Here is a 17,674-nt window from a genome sequence, read left to right as displayed (position 1 = left end):
CGTGATTGGTCGGATTTTATGACGTATCGCCTATTTTCAGACGGAACTTACCGAAAATCCAAAACAGTGCTGTTTTCTGAGGTAAATGCGCTCGTTGTGTGTGCGTAGCGGTGCGTAGCCTGCATGTGATGGTATTTTGGCCAGCTGGGAACTTGTGAAGAGCTTATAAAATGTGTAAAGTAGTCAAAACACCGGCGGGAATCCCTCCGTCACACACACAAACGATCTGCGCTGCATGGAGACGCGCATCTGATGCCTGTGATGGGCAAACTCGCGACTATGACAAGAAAAACTGACATGCGTGAGGATTCTGTCCTTTTTAGGGTCTCGTCTTCCTGTTTTTGGTTCGGTTACATGTCTTTGGTCCGGGTTGCGTTCATATATCATTTGAACCGCACCAGAGTTCGTTTGGAAGCGGACCGAGACCCATCTTTTCAGCGGTCTCGGTCCGCTTGTTTGGTGCGCACCAGGGGTCGGATGGCAGCGTTCACATATGTTCAAATGAACCGCACTAACTGAGCAACCGCACCAGGGTCCGTTTTAATCGAACCAAACATGACAAGTGTGAACGTACCCTTATACACATCATCAATTCTATTGAGTCCCCATGTGCTTCACTTGAGGATGTTTCCAGATCACTTATGAGGTCCCATTTCAGTTAGGATGCTGCCTTAGAAAGTAGACAGCAAGCCAGCTCACTAGGATTTGGAACAGAGTTTACATGTTTTCGTGTTTTGGTCGGTAATGAGTTATGAGCTATTTGATGCATTGCGCCCTGCGCGTCTGTTCTAGAAACAAGGCTGGAGCGTGTCAGGCTTTGCAGCGCAGGTGTCCTCTCAGATGTACAAGGGTTGTAGTGTGTGTGTGTGTGAGTGTGAGTGAGTGTGTTTCTGAGCAGAAACGGCTTTGGGAGCACAGCAGGCAAAGAGGTGTGAGACATGTCTTTGTCAAAGAGAGGCACTAGTCATACCCTTTGGTATGTACAACGACTGCACCCCCTTCCTCTGGGCTCGGCGCTGTAGTTATACCCCAGACGCACCGCTAATGTGGAGCTTTTCGTCCAAACTGACTCACAAGGCTCTAATTATTAAGCATCCAAATGAGTCGCTACATCAGAGAAACTCCGTTCCAGCTTCACCAACTCATCCTTTTCCCCCTCCCCTCTCTCTCTCTCTCTCTCTCTCTCTCTCTCTCTCCCCCCATTTGTTTTCTTGCAGGTGATCAAAGACCTTTGGAACTTTGTACAATCACTAAAAAAGTAATGGCTGCTATGCGCTCCCCTTCCCGTCCCGGTGCAGCAGAAGTCTGGGGTTAGCCAGTAACAGCACTTCAGCTGTGCGATCTGGCCTCTTCCCCTCTTAACGCGATCCGCCTGCCCTTCTCTGCCCCTCTCTCTAGATGGATAGAGCAGAAGGAGCCTCGGCAATGGCAGAGATATCATGCTTGATGTTTTATATTTACTTTCTTTTTTTAATTATGGATTCTCTTTTTTGTCAGATCCACAATGGTTTCTTAGAAGAACATTTAATGGGATGTTTTGCCAAGGCAGTTATCATTTTAAAATGCAACTTAAGGGTGAATCTCATGAAATCTTATCAGAAGCATGTCAAGGTCATATTTCAAAAGAAAGAAGAAAAATAAATTATATTGTGCATAAAGAAAATGAAGTCTATTTTGGACCAAATATATTTTTTGCACTGACATTTTCATAAGAATTAAGCATATTTCCCTCAAAAATTTTTTTTAAAAATGTAACGTGGATTTTTTTTTTTTTTTTTTTTAAATCATGTAAGCTTTGTGGTAAGGAATTTAATTTATGGTGATTTAGTTTAAAAAAATACAGTATAAAATGAGTTAAAGTATACTAAATTATATGAATGATTATTGAGAATAATGGACATATTACATTGCGGTAATGACAATTTAGGATGGAAAAGATTCATTCAGAAACATTTTAATGGTCATAAAAATATGCTTTGTTTTCTTAAAGGATTAGTTCACTTAAAATTTCCTGGTAATTTACTCACCCACTTGTCATCCAAGATGTTTATGACTTTCTTTCTTCAGTTGGAAAGAAATGAAGGTTTTTGAGGAAAACATTCCAGGAATTTTCTCCATATAGTGGACTTCACTGGGGTACAACGGGTTGAAGGTTTCAATGCAGCTTCAAAGAGCTCTACACAATCCCAGACGAGGAATAAGGGTCTTATCTAGTCATTTTCCCAAAAAAAAAAAAAGTATATACTTTTTAAGCACAAATACTTTTTATTTCACTTTCTTTCACTTCCACCTACGTCACATGTGACCTTTCCAACGTGATTACGTAATGCGTGGAGCAGTGCATTTGTGGTTAAAAAGTACATACATTTTTTTTTTTTTTTTAGAAAACAAGATTGTTTTGCTAGATAAAACCCTTTTCCTCATCTGGGATTGTGTAGAGCCCTTTGAAGCTGTGTTGAAATGGCAATTTAACCTTCAACCCGTTGAACCCCAGTGAAGTCCACTATATGGAGAAAAATCCTGGAAAGTTTTCCTGAAAATCCTTCTTTTTTTTTTTTTTTTTTTTTTGGACTAAGGATAGAAATACATGAACATCTTGGATGACGTGAGTGAGTAAATTATCAGGAAATTGTAATTATGAAGTGAACTAATCCTTCAATGCAAAATTTTCTTTTGATTTATGGGTAAAATGTGATCCTGTTTATGATATGTTTTTATATGTAAAATATATGTTTTTTGTGAGTGTCACTCTTAAGAATTAAATAGAAAACTGATACTGCTTGGTGCTGGTTTATCACATAATTTATTTTATGGTTATTTTTTGTGATGCCATTTGAAAAACAACAACACTTGAACATTATCATGAGCAAAATTGCTTTTTGCACTACCAGCCCAAGACCAATTTGCTTCTGCCGTATATTTGAAACCACAATCACTGTAAATCGTCCCCTTGATTTCTTTGTGTAAAGATGGCAGCTGAAGTGTAACAATGCTAACATTGAGTGTTCTATCTGATTAAAGAATCCGTCTAGCTCGCAGTATTCCGTTCAGCCCTCACGATTCTGATTTGCTGCAATTCCAACATTTAAACTTTACTGCACTCTAAAAAATGCTGGGTTAAAAACAACACATGTTGGGTTGAAAATTGACAAACCCAGTTGTTGGGTTAAATCCTCTTGGGTAGTTTTATTTAACTCAACTATTGTTTAATGACTGTATTACTTGCTTAAAATGAACCTAAAGTATGTTGGAAATGAATATTTATTAATATGTTTAATAAATGAACATTAATGAGTTTAATGAATAACAATTAAACAATAAACATTTATTAATAAATGTTCACCTTTTGATGTTGTTTGATTATTATCATGTCTGATTTTTAATTTCCAACCTATTTTAGGTTCATTTTAAGACAGCCATATAGTAATTTTTAAACAATAGTTGGAAAATAAATAAAACCGCCCAGCACATTGGGCAAACATTTAACCCGACTGCTGGGTTAATGCAACCCAGTCAATTGGTTTGTCCATTTTCAAACCAACTGGGGTTGTTTTTAACCCAGCATTAATTTTTTTTAGAGTGTATTATCTCAAGTGCTATAGACTCTCCCATAAAATTTGTCTTTAGAATTGCGGCCAGAATATTATACAGAATATAATAAAAAAAAAAAAAATAAAAAAAAAAAAGATGATGATGATGATGATTGTTAGTCCATGGTTTAGGTCATTAAATGTGACAACAAAGATGTTTAGTTGATTTGATGCTTTGAAATCTTTTGTGTATTTTATGTTGTTTTGGTCATATCAGTTGTTTTCATTTTTGCACTAATCCATTTTAATTTGTTAGTTAAAACCCTTCAATATACGTAGGTGTTTTTGAAAATGGAAAAATCTGTCCTTGATCTGTTTTAATTAGTTGGATGTTGTATAGCTCTGAACGCAAGTAAAATTGGTACAAATGTTTTTTTTTTGTTTTTGTTTTTTTTTTGTTTTTTGCTTCATGCATATTCTACAAGCAGTGCACTGCCACAAAACTATATTGTTCCCATTATGATACAAAATGGTCTACAATTTGACTGCACCGTTGCCTGTTGTTTGTTGATATTGATTACACTGGGAGTAATCTAGTTTTGTCATATCATGCTTCTCGCTTGCAGTGTTACATTCATGCCTTTCTTGGATGGAAATGGAAGTAATCCAGCTTTTGTTAAATAAATACTGTATATCAACTTTTTGTCTGTGAATTATAACAATGTGAAGTTGCCTATACCTTTTACCAGTCTTTGGATTGAAGGGTTAGTTCACACAAAAATCCTTAAGTCATTAATTACCCCCATGTCGTTCCAAACCTGTAAGAACTTCAGAATACAAATTAAGATATTTTTGATGATTTCTTGATTTTTTTTATCTGTCCTGTCATTCTCCTATGATATTTACTTTCAGCACTTTCAAGTTCTGCGTCAGAACGCCAGCTCAGTTTTGGCCGACGCTGTACACGTGAGCAGCACGACGCATGCGTGTGACGCTGACGCAGGAGCCGGCCAATACTGAGTCGGCATTCTGACGTACAACCTGGAAGCACTGAATGTAAACAGCATAGGAGAATGACAGGAAACAGAAGAAATTGTTGAATAAAGTTTTGTTTTTGCACACGAAAAGTATTCTCGTCACAGTTGTTATAACTGCGAACATTAAAGGCCAGAGTCAGATCATGTTCTCAGAGTTTTCAGAGCAAGAAGTCTGGCTAGACTGACGCAAAACAAACTATATTGTGCACAACTACATCATTCCTATTATCAACAAAACGTAATCTGAAAATGTTCAATGCAACACACAGGCTGACGCCCCATTCATGTGTATGTTGCATCGGACAGTTGCTCCATGCAGTGTCCTTCTAAAATAATTTTTATTTACAATATTATAGGTGTAAATTGATAAGCAATAATTTCATTCATTATTAGACCTACATAATCTCTGACTGTTGCATTAAAAGCAGCTCTCTTCGAGTAAATCTGTTGGATGATGTTCTCAAAACTTGTAACACTCACCAATAAACATCTTACCGAACACCATTTTAGTGGTAAATTATGTCTGCTGTTCAACCTCAGATATCATTTCTCCTCCTCTAAAAAAGTCTCATCCCATTTCTCCATTTTAAGGTGTTCACCTGATTGGCTTGTTTGAAGAAAGTGTTTTTTGTCCCATCATTGTCTGAAACAGAATGAATAAAAGTGTCAACTGAACAGATGTTGTTGCAGTTTTTTTTTTTTTTTCTTGCTTCATTTTTCTGCCTTTTCTAAACATCTGAAGCAGAGATTTGTGGGGAAACTTACCATTTTGATCAACGTGGTTACAAAACACTAGAACCTGGGCCAGTTCACAGCCATTATGATGATCGCTCTGGAACAAATGTTTGCTATCATCTGTGGTTGTTTCCATAAGCTTACTTAATTATGCCATTTGTTTTTTTTTTTTTTACAGCTCTCACTTTTCTTTTCATGTTTTTCTTTTCTTTTCATGTTTTTCTTTTCTTTTTTTCACTTTTTAAAGAGATTAAAGTTTCAAATGAAGAAATCCATCATAATCTCTCCAACTGGATTTTTTTTTAATTTACATTTTTATGATTCTTTTTCATTTTCTTTTTTTAGTTTTCATTAATCTTTTCTTCTAAATGCTATCCTGAAGTTCCTTTGGTAATTTAGTTGGGAAATTATTCTTCATGCGTTCACCACATGGTGGCGATAATGGCTTGTATTGATGACAGTGTATTTTGATTTATGGAACGTTCCTTCCCACTATAGTGGTAGGGACAGTCAATCAGCCACTCACCTATATTATATTCCTTCATTATGCCTGCTGACACTTACCTACTTCCTGTTGTCTGAGTCTATTGCAGGAAGTGAGCTCAGCAGACAGGGTGTGTGTGTGGGGGCAAGACTTGAAGTATTACTGTGTGGAATTCCCCCTCTTTCCCAAGGGTGAGGAATTCCAGATCAGCGCACACTTCAGGCAGAAACAAGGATGAAGGAGAATGTACAGAAATATCACCTGAAGCTATTCCAATCAGCGGTTAGTAGGAATTATGAAATATTTCACTGATTCAGCTGTCTGACTGAAGTGTCCAGTCATGACTGCACAAACAACAGTGTCAGCAAGATCATGTTGGGAGCAGAAACCATTTTGATCCCATTTAATAATGGGACAGAAGCAGCTGTCCTGAGTGTTGCACGTTAGTGTTTAACTGTGTAAACATCTTCTCTTTAGCATCTCTGTATTCTCTTGAAGAATTTATCAGGCCCTTTACCTTGCACAATCTACTCTTGTCTTATGAATACTAAGACATCTAATTCCATCCAATGCCGCTTTGATATATTTTCAAGCCCAGTGCACTTTGAATGAAAAAAAAAAAGAAAAACTGTATCTTTGATACTTCAGGTGCACTATTATATGCGGGTTGCAGAAATCATCCCAACCACTTATGTCACTTGAAGTTTGTTGTAGAAAATGTCATGCCTCCCATTTTACATAGAATGAAAATGCATGGTGATCACTGGCTCTGTTCAGTTGCAGTTTTGCTATGTTTATTTACAAATATAATTATGCATTAGTTTGGAATATGAACTTGGGCCCTCTTGTACACTAAACAAAAATGATATCACTTGACTAATGCATCTGACTTGTATGGAAAGAAAGTGTTAGTGTTCTTTGGTCTCATATTTTCTCATTTAGGCCTCGACTGCCACTGGATCCACCTCGTAATTAAGGGTACGTTTGCATAACAACGATGTACTAAATACGGAAACGTTTTTCCATTTTAAGCGTACAGACGACAACATTGTCAAAACAATCCTCGTTCATACAAATCTGCGAAAACGACTACAAACAGCGTATTTTGCATGCCAGGCCAGTAGTTGGCGATGTCACTTTGTAAAGAAACACTATGCGGCTATATATTAAACACATCACCGTTTTCACAAATTCACATTTTTGTAGTTTACACAGAGTTTATAATGGTATCATTTCCAAAAACTTGCACTTTGAAACTTGCATTTTCAGGCCCCCGAACGCTGATGTTGTGTAAATAAACGGCCAAAATACATAAAAAGTGTTTTGTTCTTAGTTGAAAATGGTGTTGTGTAAACACCCCCTAAATTTGCTCATGGTGCTCCAGCATACAGGTGAGGAAAACAGGTGTAGATTTTCTAGACACGCTGACTAATTTAAAGAAAACCATATGGTTACTCTGAACTGCATGCAAATTTTCTGTATGCATGTAATACTCTGATGTGCAATATACAAACAGAGCTGCGTGGGAAAACTGTATCTCACAGTGAAATGCGCTTGACTTGACCTTCCATCCATTGTGACGAATGACTTGGAAGCAATATCATCTGTCATCTTCAACATCTCCTTCTTGAGCCATTATTTGATCAGACTGCCAAAAATTAGAACGTTTTTACACAAATTTGGATTTAAAAATCTCAAAATAACATGTAGCATGATGAGTCATGTGAAATCAATGTAGTGTGCTGCTGTTTGAAATGTTTATGGTTGCATATGGCATACTTTCGCATACTATTTTTTTCTAATGGCTACAGGTGCAGTGGAACCAGTTTAGTCCCATACACAATGTGCTTCCATCTCTTCCAAAACATATTGAGACGTTTGAATGCATCATATACCCAAAAAATGGCAAAATTTAAGATGTGTGTATTTGAATTGCATATAAAATTTCCATCCATTTGGGTTAAAGTTTTAATATAAACTAATAAACATCATGTGATGCATATTTGTCAGTCATACGAACAGGTAGGATTTATGTTTTAAATAAACAACCTTGTTTATATATTTATCAATAAATCCAATTTGTTTCAATCTCATACATTTTAACTAATTGAATATTGATTGTTCCACCACTAGCCATAATTTAACCATTTTCATACTTTTTATATTCTAAGCAATTTGAATAAATGTGTTTTGAAAGTATAATTATTTAAATTAAATGAAATCAAATAGGTATATAGGTAATGATAATCCTGATATGTAAAACCATAGAATTCAAAGAGGGTGAATACTTTCTTTTTCACATGATTGTACATAAAAATTATGTATTTTTATTAGGGCTGTCAAAAGATTAATCGCGATTAATCACATCCAAAATAAAATTTTGTGTTTACATAATATATGCGTGTGTACTGTGTATAATTATGTATATATAAATAGACACACATTCATGTATATATTTCAGAAATATTTGGATGTATATACTGTATATATATTTATTTAATTATATTACAAACCCGATTCCAAAAAAGTTGGGACACTGTACAAATTGTGAATAAAAACAGAATGCAATGATGTGGAAGTTTCAAATTTCAATATTTTATTCAGAATACAACATAGATGACATATCAAATGTTTAAACTGAGAAAATGTATAATTTTAAGGGAAAAATAAGTTGATTTTAAATTTCATGGCATCAACACATCTCAAAAAATTGGGACAAGGCCATGTTTACCGCTGTGTGGCATCCCTTCTTCTTTTTATAACAGTCTGCAAACGTCTGGGGACTGAGGAGACAAGTTGCTCAAGTTTAGGAATAGGAATGTTGTCCCATTCTTGTCTAATACAGGCTTCTAGTTGCTCAACTGTCTTAGGTCTTCTTTGTCGCATCTTCCTCTTTATGATGCGCCAAATGTTTTCTATGGGTGAAAGATCTGGACTGCAGGCTGGCCATTTCAGTACCCAGATCCTTCTTCTACTCAGCCATGATGTTGTAATTGATGCAGTATGTGGTCTGGCATTGTCATTGTCATGATCACCGTCTGTTCCTGTCACTCCCCGGACTTCACTTCCCACAATTCTCCCTGTCAGTCACATGTTCACTTCACACCAATCACCTGTTGCCACATCCACTCTAGCACACCACACTGATTACCACACCCAGCTGCAGCTCATTAACAGGACTATAAAGGACTTCCAAACACACCACCTCACCGCGAAGTATTGTTTAACTGTTGTTGCAATTTCCGAGCGTTTATTCCCTGTTTGCCTGTCTGTTCTCGACCTTGTCTGTTCCTGTTGTTTGATCCGTTGCTGCCTGTCCTGATCCTTGCCTTGCATACTGTTCCGTGAATGATATCTGCCTGTCCTGACCATTGCCTGCACCCTGATTACGATCCTGCCTGTCCCTTGCTGTTCTCGTCTGCTCCTGATTGACCCTGCCTGTACGACATTCTTAATAAAGCTTGCATTTGGATCTTACCATGACTCCCGCTTCGTTACAGAAGACTTCGCCGCCACCAAGATCCAGCAGCTTTCCCGGAGGATCTCATTACGGTATGGACATGAATCTATTGCTATTGTGGAGTTCGCAAGGCACGCGATCGTTGGAGGAATATGTGCAGGAGTATCTAAACATTGCTTACCTCTCTGATCTTCCGGACTGTGCACTGATTGACTTTTTTTGTGATGGCGTCAACCAACCTCTCCAGAATAAATTAAGTCGAGAGGGACCGCGTTCATCACTTAGCAGCTTTATGGACTATGCATTGTTGACTGTTGGCTCTCCATTTACTGTGGGTGTCGCGGAGGAATGCGACACCATGGTGAGTCCCGTAATGGCCGCCGCGCCAGGTAACACGCACAAGATGGCGGCTACCATCACAACAGCAACAGTTCACGTCTCCGCTGATCGCCCAGAGTCACGTCACGTCTCCGCTGATCGCCCAGAGCAACGCCACGCCTTCGCTGATCGCCCAGAGCAACGCCACGCCTTCGCTGATCGCCCAGAGCAACGCCACGCCTTCGCTGATCGCCCAGAGCAACGCCACGCCTTCGCTGATCGCCCAGAGCAACGCCACGCCTTCGCTGATCGCCCAGAGCAACGCCACGCCTTCGCTGATCGCCCAGAGCAACGCCACGCCTTCGCTGATCGCCCAGAGCAACGCCACGCCTTCGCTGATCGCCCAGAGCAACGCCACGCCTTCGCTGATCGCCCAGAGCAACGCCACGCCTTCGCTGATCGCCCAGAGCAACGCCACGCCTTCGCTGATCGCCCAGAGCAACGCCACGCCTTCGCTGATCGCCCAGAGCAACGCCACGCCTTCGCTGATCGCCCAGAGCAACGCCACGCCTTCGCTGATCGCCCAGAGCAACGCCACGCCTTCGCTGATCGCCCAGAGCAACGCCACGCCTTCGCTGATCGCCCAGAGCAACGCCACGTCTGTAGATCAGTCCGGGAGCGGAGAGGGTTGCGTTCCAGTGTGGCTGATCCTCCACTGACTACGGTCCGAGCAGCTGGCATCCCCAAGTCCTCGCCGGACGCTTCGCTCTCAAGCCAGCCGGACGCTTCGCTCTCAAGCCAGCCGGATGCTTCGCTCTCAAGCCAGCCGGCCGCTTCGCTCTCAAGCCAGCCGGCCGCTTCGCTCTCAAGCCAGCCGGCCGCTTCGCTCTCAAGCCAGCCGGCCGCTTCGCTCTCAAGCCAGCCGGCCGCTTCGCTCTCAAGCCAGCCGGCCGCTTCGCTCTCAAGCCAGCCGGCCGCTTCGCTCTCAAGCCAGCCGGTCGCTTCGCTCTCAAGCCAGCCGGCCGCTTCGCTCTCAAACCTGCCGGTTGCTACGCTATCAAGCTCGCCGGTTTCAACGCTCTCAAGCTCGCCGGTTTCAACGCTCTCAAGCTCGCCGGTTGCTATGGATTCTTGTTCGCCGATTGCAGTGGACTTAAGCACCCTGGACGCGATGGACGAAATGGCTGCTTTGCCAGTGCCCACGGGCAAGATGGCCGCCCCTGCGGTGCTCAAGGATGCAGGGGTTGTTCCAGCCATTGAGTCCGCTCCAGCCAGTGAGTCCGCTCCAGCACAGCCTGCTCTCCTGGTCTGTCCTGTCTTGGCCCAGAGGGCTGTGCTCACTTTTTATGTCTTGGCTGTCCTACGTGCGTTGAGGAACTCGAGCTCTATTGCCGTTCCGGAGCAGTCCGAGCCCGCTGCCGTCTCGGAGCTGTCTGCTCTCCTTGATACGGCCATGGAGGCCGTCACCGAACTGCCCGCTCTCCTTGATAAGGCCACAGAGCAGCCTTGGTCGGCCCTGCCACCACCGCCTGGACCATTTGCTCTACCGCTGCCGCTCAGGCCATCTGCCCTGCTGGCGCCACCCGAGCTCCTTGCCCATGAACCCGCCAATGCCTCCCTTGATTTCCCCAAGAACTTTTTGGGGGGGGGGCAGTATACCTAGGGGTGGGGAGCTTGTGGGTGGGGACCCTGCTCAACCATGACCTTTAAGGGCCTCTGAACTACTATGGCCATTCATGGACTGTAGGCCACTAGGGCCATGTATGGACTCTGTCCTGCCGTGGCCGTCCAAGCCACCTGACCTGCCGTGGCTGTCCGAATCACCTGACCTGCTGTGGCCGCCCGAGCCACCTGACCTGCTGTGGCCGCCCGAGCCACCTGACCTGCTGTGGCCGCCCGAGCCACCTGACCTGCCGTGGCCGCCCGAGCCACCTGACCTGCCGTGGCTGCCCGAGCCATCTGACCTGCCGTGGCTGTCCAGGCCACCTAACCTGCCGTGGCCGCCCGAGCCACCTGACCCACCGTGGCTGCCTGAGTCCCTGGGGCTGCATTGGAGATCCCGTTCCCGGCTACTGTTAGATCTCCAATGCACCCACCCCCCCCTCCCTAGCTGTTCCTTTACGTCGAGAGGACGCGCCTTCCGGGAGGGGGGCGTTATGTCATGATCACCGTCTGTTCCTGTCACTCCCCGGACTTCACTTCCCACAATTCTCCCTGTCAGTCACATGTTCACTTCACACCAATCACCTGTTGCCACATCCACTCTAGCACACCACACTGATTACCACACCCAGCTGCAGCTCATTAACAGGACTATAAAGGACTTCCAAACACACCACCTCACCGCGAAGTATTGTTTAACTGTTGTTGCAATTTCCGAGCGTTTATTCCCTGTTTGCCTGTCTGTTCTCGACCTTGTCTGTTCCTGTTGTTTGATCCGTTGCTGCCTGTCCTGATCCTTGCCTTGCATACTGTTCCGTGAATGATATCTGCCTGTCCTGACCATTGCCTGCACCCTGATTACGATCCTGCCTGTCCCTTGCTGTTCTCGTCTGCTCCTGATTGACCCTGCCTGTACGACATTCTTAATAAAGCTTGCATTTGGATCTTACCATGACTCCCGCTTCGTTACAGTCATGTTGGAAAATGCAAGGTCTTCCCTGAAAGAGACGACGTCTGGATGGGTGCATATGTTGTTCTAGAATTTGGATATACCTTTCAGCATTGATGGTGCCTTTCCAGATGTGTAAGCTGCCCATGTCACACGCACTCATGCAACCCCATACCATCAGAGATGCAGGCTTCTGAACTGAGCGCTGATAACAACTTGGGTTGTCCTTGTTCTCTTTTGTCCGGATGACATGGCGTCCCAGTTTTCCAAAAAGAACTTCAAATTTAGATTCATCTGACCACACAACAGTTTTCCACTTTGCCACAGTCCATTTTAAATGAGTCTTGGCCCAGAGAAAATGCCTGCGCTTCTGGATCATGTTTAGATATAGCTTCTTTTTTGATCTATAGAGTTTTTTTTTTTAGCCAGCAACGGTGAATGGCACGGTGGATTCACTGACTATGTTGTGATTTCCATTACAGTAGCATTCCTGTATGTGATGCAGTGCCGTCTAAGGGCCCGAAGATCACAGGCATCCAGTATGGTTTTCCGGCCTTGACCCTTACGCACAGAGATTGTTCCAGATTCTCTGAATCTTTTGATGATATTATGCACTGTAGATGATGATAACTTCAAACTCTTTACAATTTTTCTCTGAGAAACTCCTTTCTGATATTGCTTCACTATTTTCCGCCGCAGCATTGGGGGAATTGATGATCCTCTGCCAATCTTGACTTCTGAGAGACACTGCCACTCTGAGAGGCTCTTTTTATACCCAATCATGTTACCAATTGACCTAATAAGTTGCAAATTGGTCCTCCAGCTGATGCTTATATGTACATTTAACTTTTCCGGCCTCTTATTGCTACCTGTCCCAACTTTTTTGGAATGTGTAGCTCTCATGAAATCCAAAATGAGACAATATTTGGCGTGACATTTCAAAATGTCTCATTTTCAACATTTGATATGTTATCTATATTCTATTGTGAATAAAATATAAGTTTATGAGATTTGTAAATTATTGCATTCCTTTTTTATTCACAATTTGTACAGTGTCCCAACTTTTTTGGAATCGGGTTTGTATATATAAATGTAAACATTTTTCTTAAATACATACATGAATGTGTGTGTATTTACATATACATAATAATTATACACAGTACACACACACACACATTTTATGCAAACACAAACTTTTATTGTGAATGCGATTAATATTTTGACAGCCCTAATTTTTATGTTTATACAATAGGGCACAGTTTTTAGCTTAGTAACATGTTACACAAACCTCTATTCAAATCTAAAATTTGTTTGTGGCAAGTAGAGCATTCCATTTCAGTTAGGATGCTCCCTTAAAAGGTAGATGTCTATGTCGACAGTAGACAGCTTACTAGGTTTTGGAACACAGCCCAAATCTCAGTATATTCAAATAAAGTGCATCTTTCTAGTGTTGAAGTTGCTTGGACTGCCCTGTTTATACCTGGTATCAAGATGCTTTTTAGTCGATTGGATCACAAGTGGACGAGGAAGACAGTTTTTACCTTTTTTTTTTTTTTACCTTCTTTTGTCCAGTTTCGACCACTTCTGTCCTGATTTCTTCGAAGGGAGGGTCAATGTATGCTCGCAATCTACTGGACAAAATAAGCTCACGCAATGTACATATGAACTCGCCCGGAGACGATGAAAAAACACACGGAGAGCAGCAGCTTTTGTTTCTGCTTTGAGAGCCGCAAGACCACGCCGAATGCTGTGAGTGTGTGTTAGAAATCGGGAATGGTGAGAGAACATTGTGCTTGGTACATTTTTTGTCTTTAAACCAACCAAACTTGGATCTTCAGCCGACAAAGTTTGAATCCCATCTGCCTAACGTGCTTCGCATAAAGTTTACGCATTAAATCAGTAGGCAGAGTGGGCGTCTTTTGCGCTGTTCGAATGCTTTCAACCACATGAGGGTTTCCACTATGAAAGCAATCTGGTTGAATGTGTTTTCGACTACCTCTGGAAGTGGTCGAAAGTGGACAAGCTCAAAATGTTTTACACCCCATTTACACCTGTATTTAGTAAAATGCATCTTAATACCAGGTGTAAACAGGGCCTATGATATCACAGCCTCTCAGCGTAGCGCCAGTGCTCTGGGTGGAAAGATGCAACGCTGAACCTGTCTGATATACCTGGGCCAGGTAAAACAAAGAACTCATGCTCATGGTGATAAAACAGGCTGCTGAAGTGCAGAGGAGACAGATTTGTAAACATTGACTGTGGGAGAGTGAAAGAATGGCATCTTGGCATGTTTAACGGGAACCCTTGGGGCAAAAACTGGTTGGATCAAGGCTGATTAAATGTTTGACGTAGCTTCAATTTCAGCTGTCATGAGCTTGGCAGTGGTATGGCTCAGTCTCATTTGGGTCCGCAGAGCTGTGATAGTGAGTGATTGGTTTGGACCTGGACACCAACATTCATCAGAACATGGGCCAAATGTTAGTCTGTATCCCAAATCATCTGAAGTCACATGAGAGGTTTGTATGAAGAACAGACCAAAAATTAAATTGTTATTCACTGATGATCTTTCCCTCACAGGTCATTTCAGATTTATTGCCAATTGCTATATTTACATGTGTGTCATGTGGATTATTGTGTCAGTTTAAATATTTGAAAGTACAAATTAGATATTCCTGCAGTGTTCACACTGTAAAGGTTTCAACTTAAAGGGATCTTACAATGCTATTTTACATTTTCAACCTTCTTTAGGCCGGGTTCACACCGCAAGCGTCAGCAGCGCGTGAGCGTGAGCTGCAACTGCAGAGACGCGCGAGTATTCACACCGGAAGCGTTTGTACAGCATCATAGCAGCGGCTCGAAGCTACATATAAAGTGAGCATTTCTTTACAAAGGCAGCTATACATTTGTTCTTATAAGTTGGTCATTTATAAACTTGATTTTTTTTTTAAAAAGTTTGTTAACGTTGGGAGGTGTACAACACTCGCTTATATAAACGTAAAATAAATGTAAAAAAGCCTTGTGTCATCCATTGCTGCACACGAATGAGCTAAGCTTTGTGTTTTAAATCATCTGATGCGTGAACATGTTACAACACAGCAAACTCAGCGAAAAAAGCCAGCAAGGTTTGATTTGGGTTAGAAGAGCCTATGTAGCTGTCTGTGTAATAACTAAAATAATGTTTATATATCATATTTTCTGGCTAGTTTACTTAATTTTTTTATAATATACCATACTTTAACCCAAACTAAATAATTAAAAGCTAGTTTAAATGAGTAAATCTTCTATAAATATTTTTTAATATAAATTTTCTTTCCTGACAAAATTCATATTCTTGTTAAAACACACTAGATATATGCTTATTCTGTGCATTTTGAGCACTTTTGTGTGTGAAATCATATTTATTTTGTCCATCAAAGGTGTACTTTCACTTTAGTTGAGCGTTAGCAGCGCAGCAAAAATAGACCCAGCGCCGAAATGATCGCGACACTGCTGCTTCTGCTTTGCTCTTGCTACACCGCCTCTGCATGCAGTGTGAATGCTCTCATCTGTTAACATGGGCACCGAAAAAAAATATGCGCTGCTTATGCTCTGCTGACACGTGCGGTGTGAACCCGGCCTTAGTGTGTAATGTTGCTGTTGGAGCATGAAAAACGTCTGCAAAGTTAAAGTATCCTAATATTTTAAGGTTATTCAACTCAAATGTCAGTATTTAAGTTACGTCAACAAGTAAACCTGGGAAATTTATTCTAACACAAAATTTTACATTTAAGAGATCGCTAATTGTAATATTTTTTTTACAGTGATAGCTCAAAGAGTAGAGTATGGCACTAGAGATGTCAAGGTCATGGGTTCGATTCCCAGGAAATGCATGAAGTGATAAAATGTATACCTTCAATGCAATGTAAGTCGCTTTGGATAAAAGTGTCTGCCAAATGTATAAATGCAAAGATACAGCAGACGGTAAGACTTTGGGTTAATAACTGCATTGCAAAACTGTAGTTATGAACTGCTTGTGTGATTTACCCATGAAACCATTGTTTTGTGTTGAGTAGTTTTGTTTTTAAAGATGAGAGAATGTCACACTAATTTAATGAGATTGATTAAAGTGGCAGATGAATTTGCACTAAAAACCATTGAATTAAATTGAATTGAATTAATTTAATTGAATTGAATTGGACCTTTGATGTAACAACAATATAAACAATATAAAGGAAGCATGATTTACTTCCTTTTACATGTTTATAAGGATTCATGAGGATTTAAGCATGGTTTTTGACTGCTGTCCACAGCCAAACCAGAACAGACCAATGACCCATTTTTGCTTTTGCAACCGACCGGTAGAGAAGTGAGGTAAACAAAATTTTTTTGGGACTTTTTAAAAAAAATTTCTGGTCTTCTTGATTGCAGCAGCTTTTGATTTTTACAACGTTTTTGGGGACAAATGCATTCCAACAATACCATATAACATTTAACAGTTCATTCTTATTTGCTGACCAGAAAAGTTTAACCCAATTTATCATCTCCACAACATATGTTCCATCTGTTCAATTGGTTCATTAGAAGCAAACTAAGCTTTTAACTGTTTCATTAACATTGCAAGCTTGTGGAACTGTTCACTTTCCCACAGTCTCTGGCTACGCCTGTGCTGGCGTGAACTTTCTCTCAGGTAGCATGGGCCTCTGGAGGAACACATTGCATAATCCTTTCCCCACCGATGGAAAAAAAGAATGCCTGAAGTATGAGATGGAGGGACTAATTATTCTGCAATATCACACTGGAATCTGCACTGAAGCAGGGTCGGCGCGAACGTGGCCTTGATTTCCCAGCAATTGAACAAGGTTGGATTCAGTGCATCACTTAAAGAGGGTAAGCTCTCATTCTGAGTATATTTGTTTCTCTCTCTATATTCCAAGATGAAAAAGAAAAGTCATTCAAGTCATTCCATTGAAGTGAATTTTAAATTTATATATATATATATATATATATATATATATATATATATATATATATATATATATATATATATATATATATATATATATATATCCTTTTAATTAAAATTCTATACATTTAGGCCTATATACGAAGAGTTCAGATACAAAAGGAGCTAAATGCCACCTCCGTCCAAAATGAGATAATGATATTGACTGAATGCTCTTCACATATACTCGTTCAGCAAATACTTTGCTTCAAATCTGCTAAATCCAAGCGTCATCCCATTCAAAAATACCGGTTCGTTGGCAGAAACCACTAAACACCACTTCCTTTGTCAGTAAAATCCTCTAAATCCACAGAAGAACCAATCGGAAGACGCAAATCGAATCATGCAGCCTTTAGCCTCCTTGTTAGAGTGTCCGGCTCGCACGCCGGAGACCCAGGTTCGAGGCCCGCACAGAGGGGGGCGAGTAGCACCTGGGTGAGGGGTTACATTGGTGCCGTGACCCGGATGTACTCGCTGTACAAGTAAACCTCACTCCTGATCTCAGAAGATTTTCTAGC

General features: G+C 41.1%; 1 protein-coding gene across 1 annotated transcript in view; it reads left to right on the top strand.

Moving 5' to 3' along the window:
• Positions 1-2,139, top strand: part of npm1b (nucleophosmin 1b) — a 41,029-nt gene extending 38,890 nt beyond the window's left edge. The window contains exon 11 of the mRNA XM_067383081.1: positions 1,218-2,139. Coding sequence (XP_067239182.1) covers positions 1,218-1,262 — 45 coding nt within the window. The 3' untranslated portion in view covers positions 1,263-2,139. The remainder of the gene's footprint in view (positions 1-1,217) is intronic.
• Positions 2,140-17,674: the final 15,535 nt, after the last annotated feature.

This window comes from Chanodichthys erythropterus, chromosome 1, assembly GCF_024489055.1.
Source record: "Chanodichthys erythropterus isolate Z2021 chromosome 1, ASM2448905v1, whole genome shotgun sequence".
Lineage (NCBI taxonomy): Eukaryota > Metazoa > Chordata > Actinopteri > Cypriniformes > Xenocyprididae > Chanodichthys > Chanodichthys erythropterus.
Note: the sequence above shows the minus strand (reverse complement) of the source record. Positions and strands in the feature narration are given on the sequence as shown.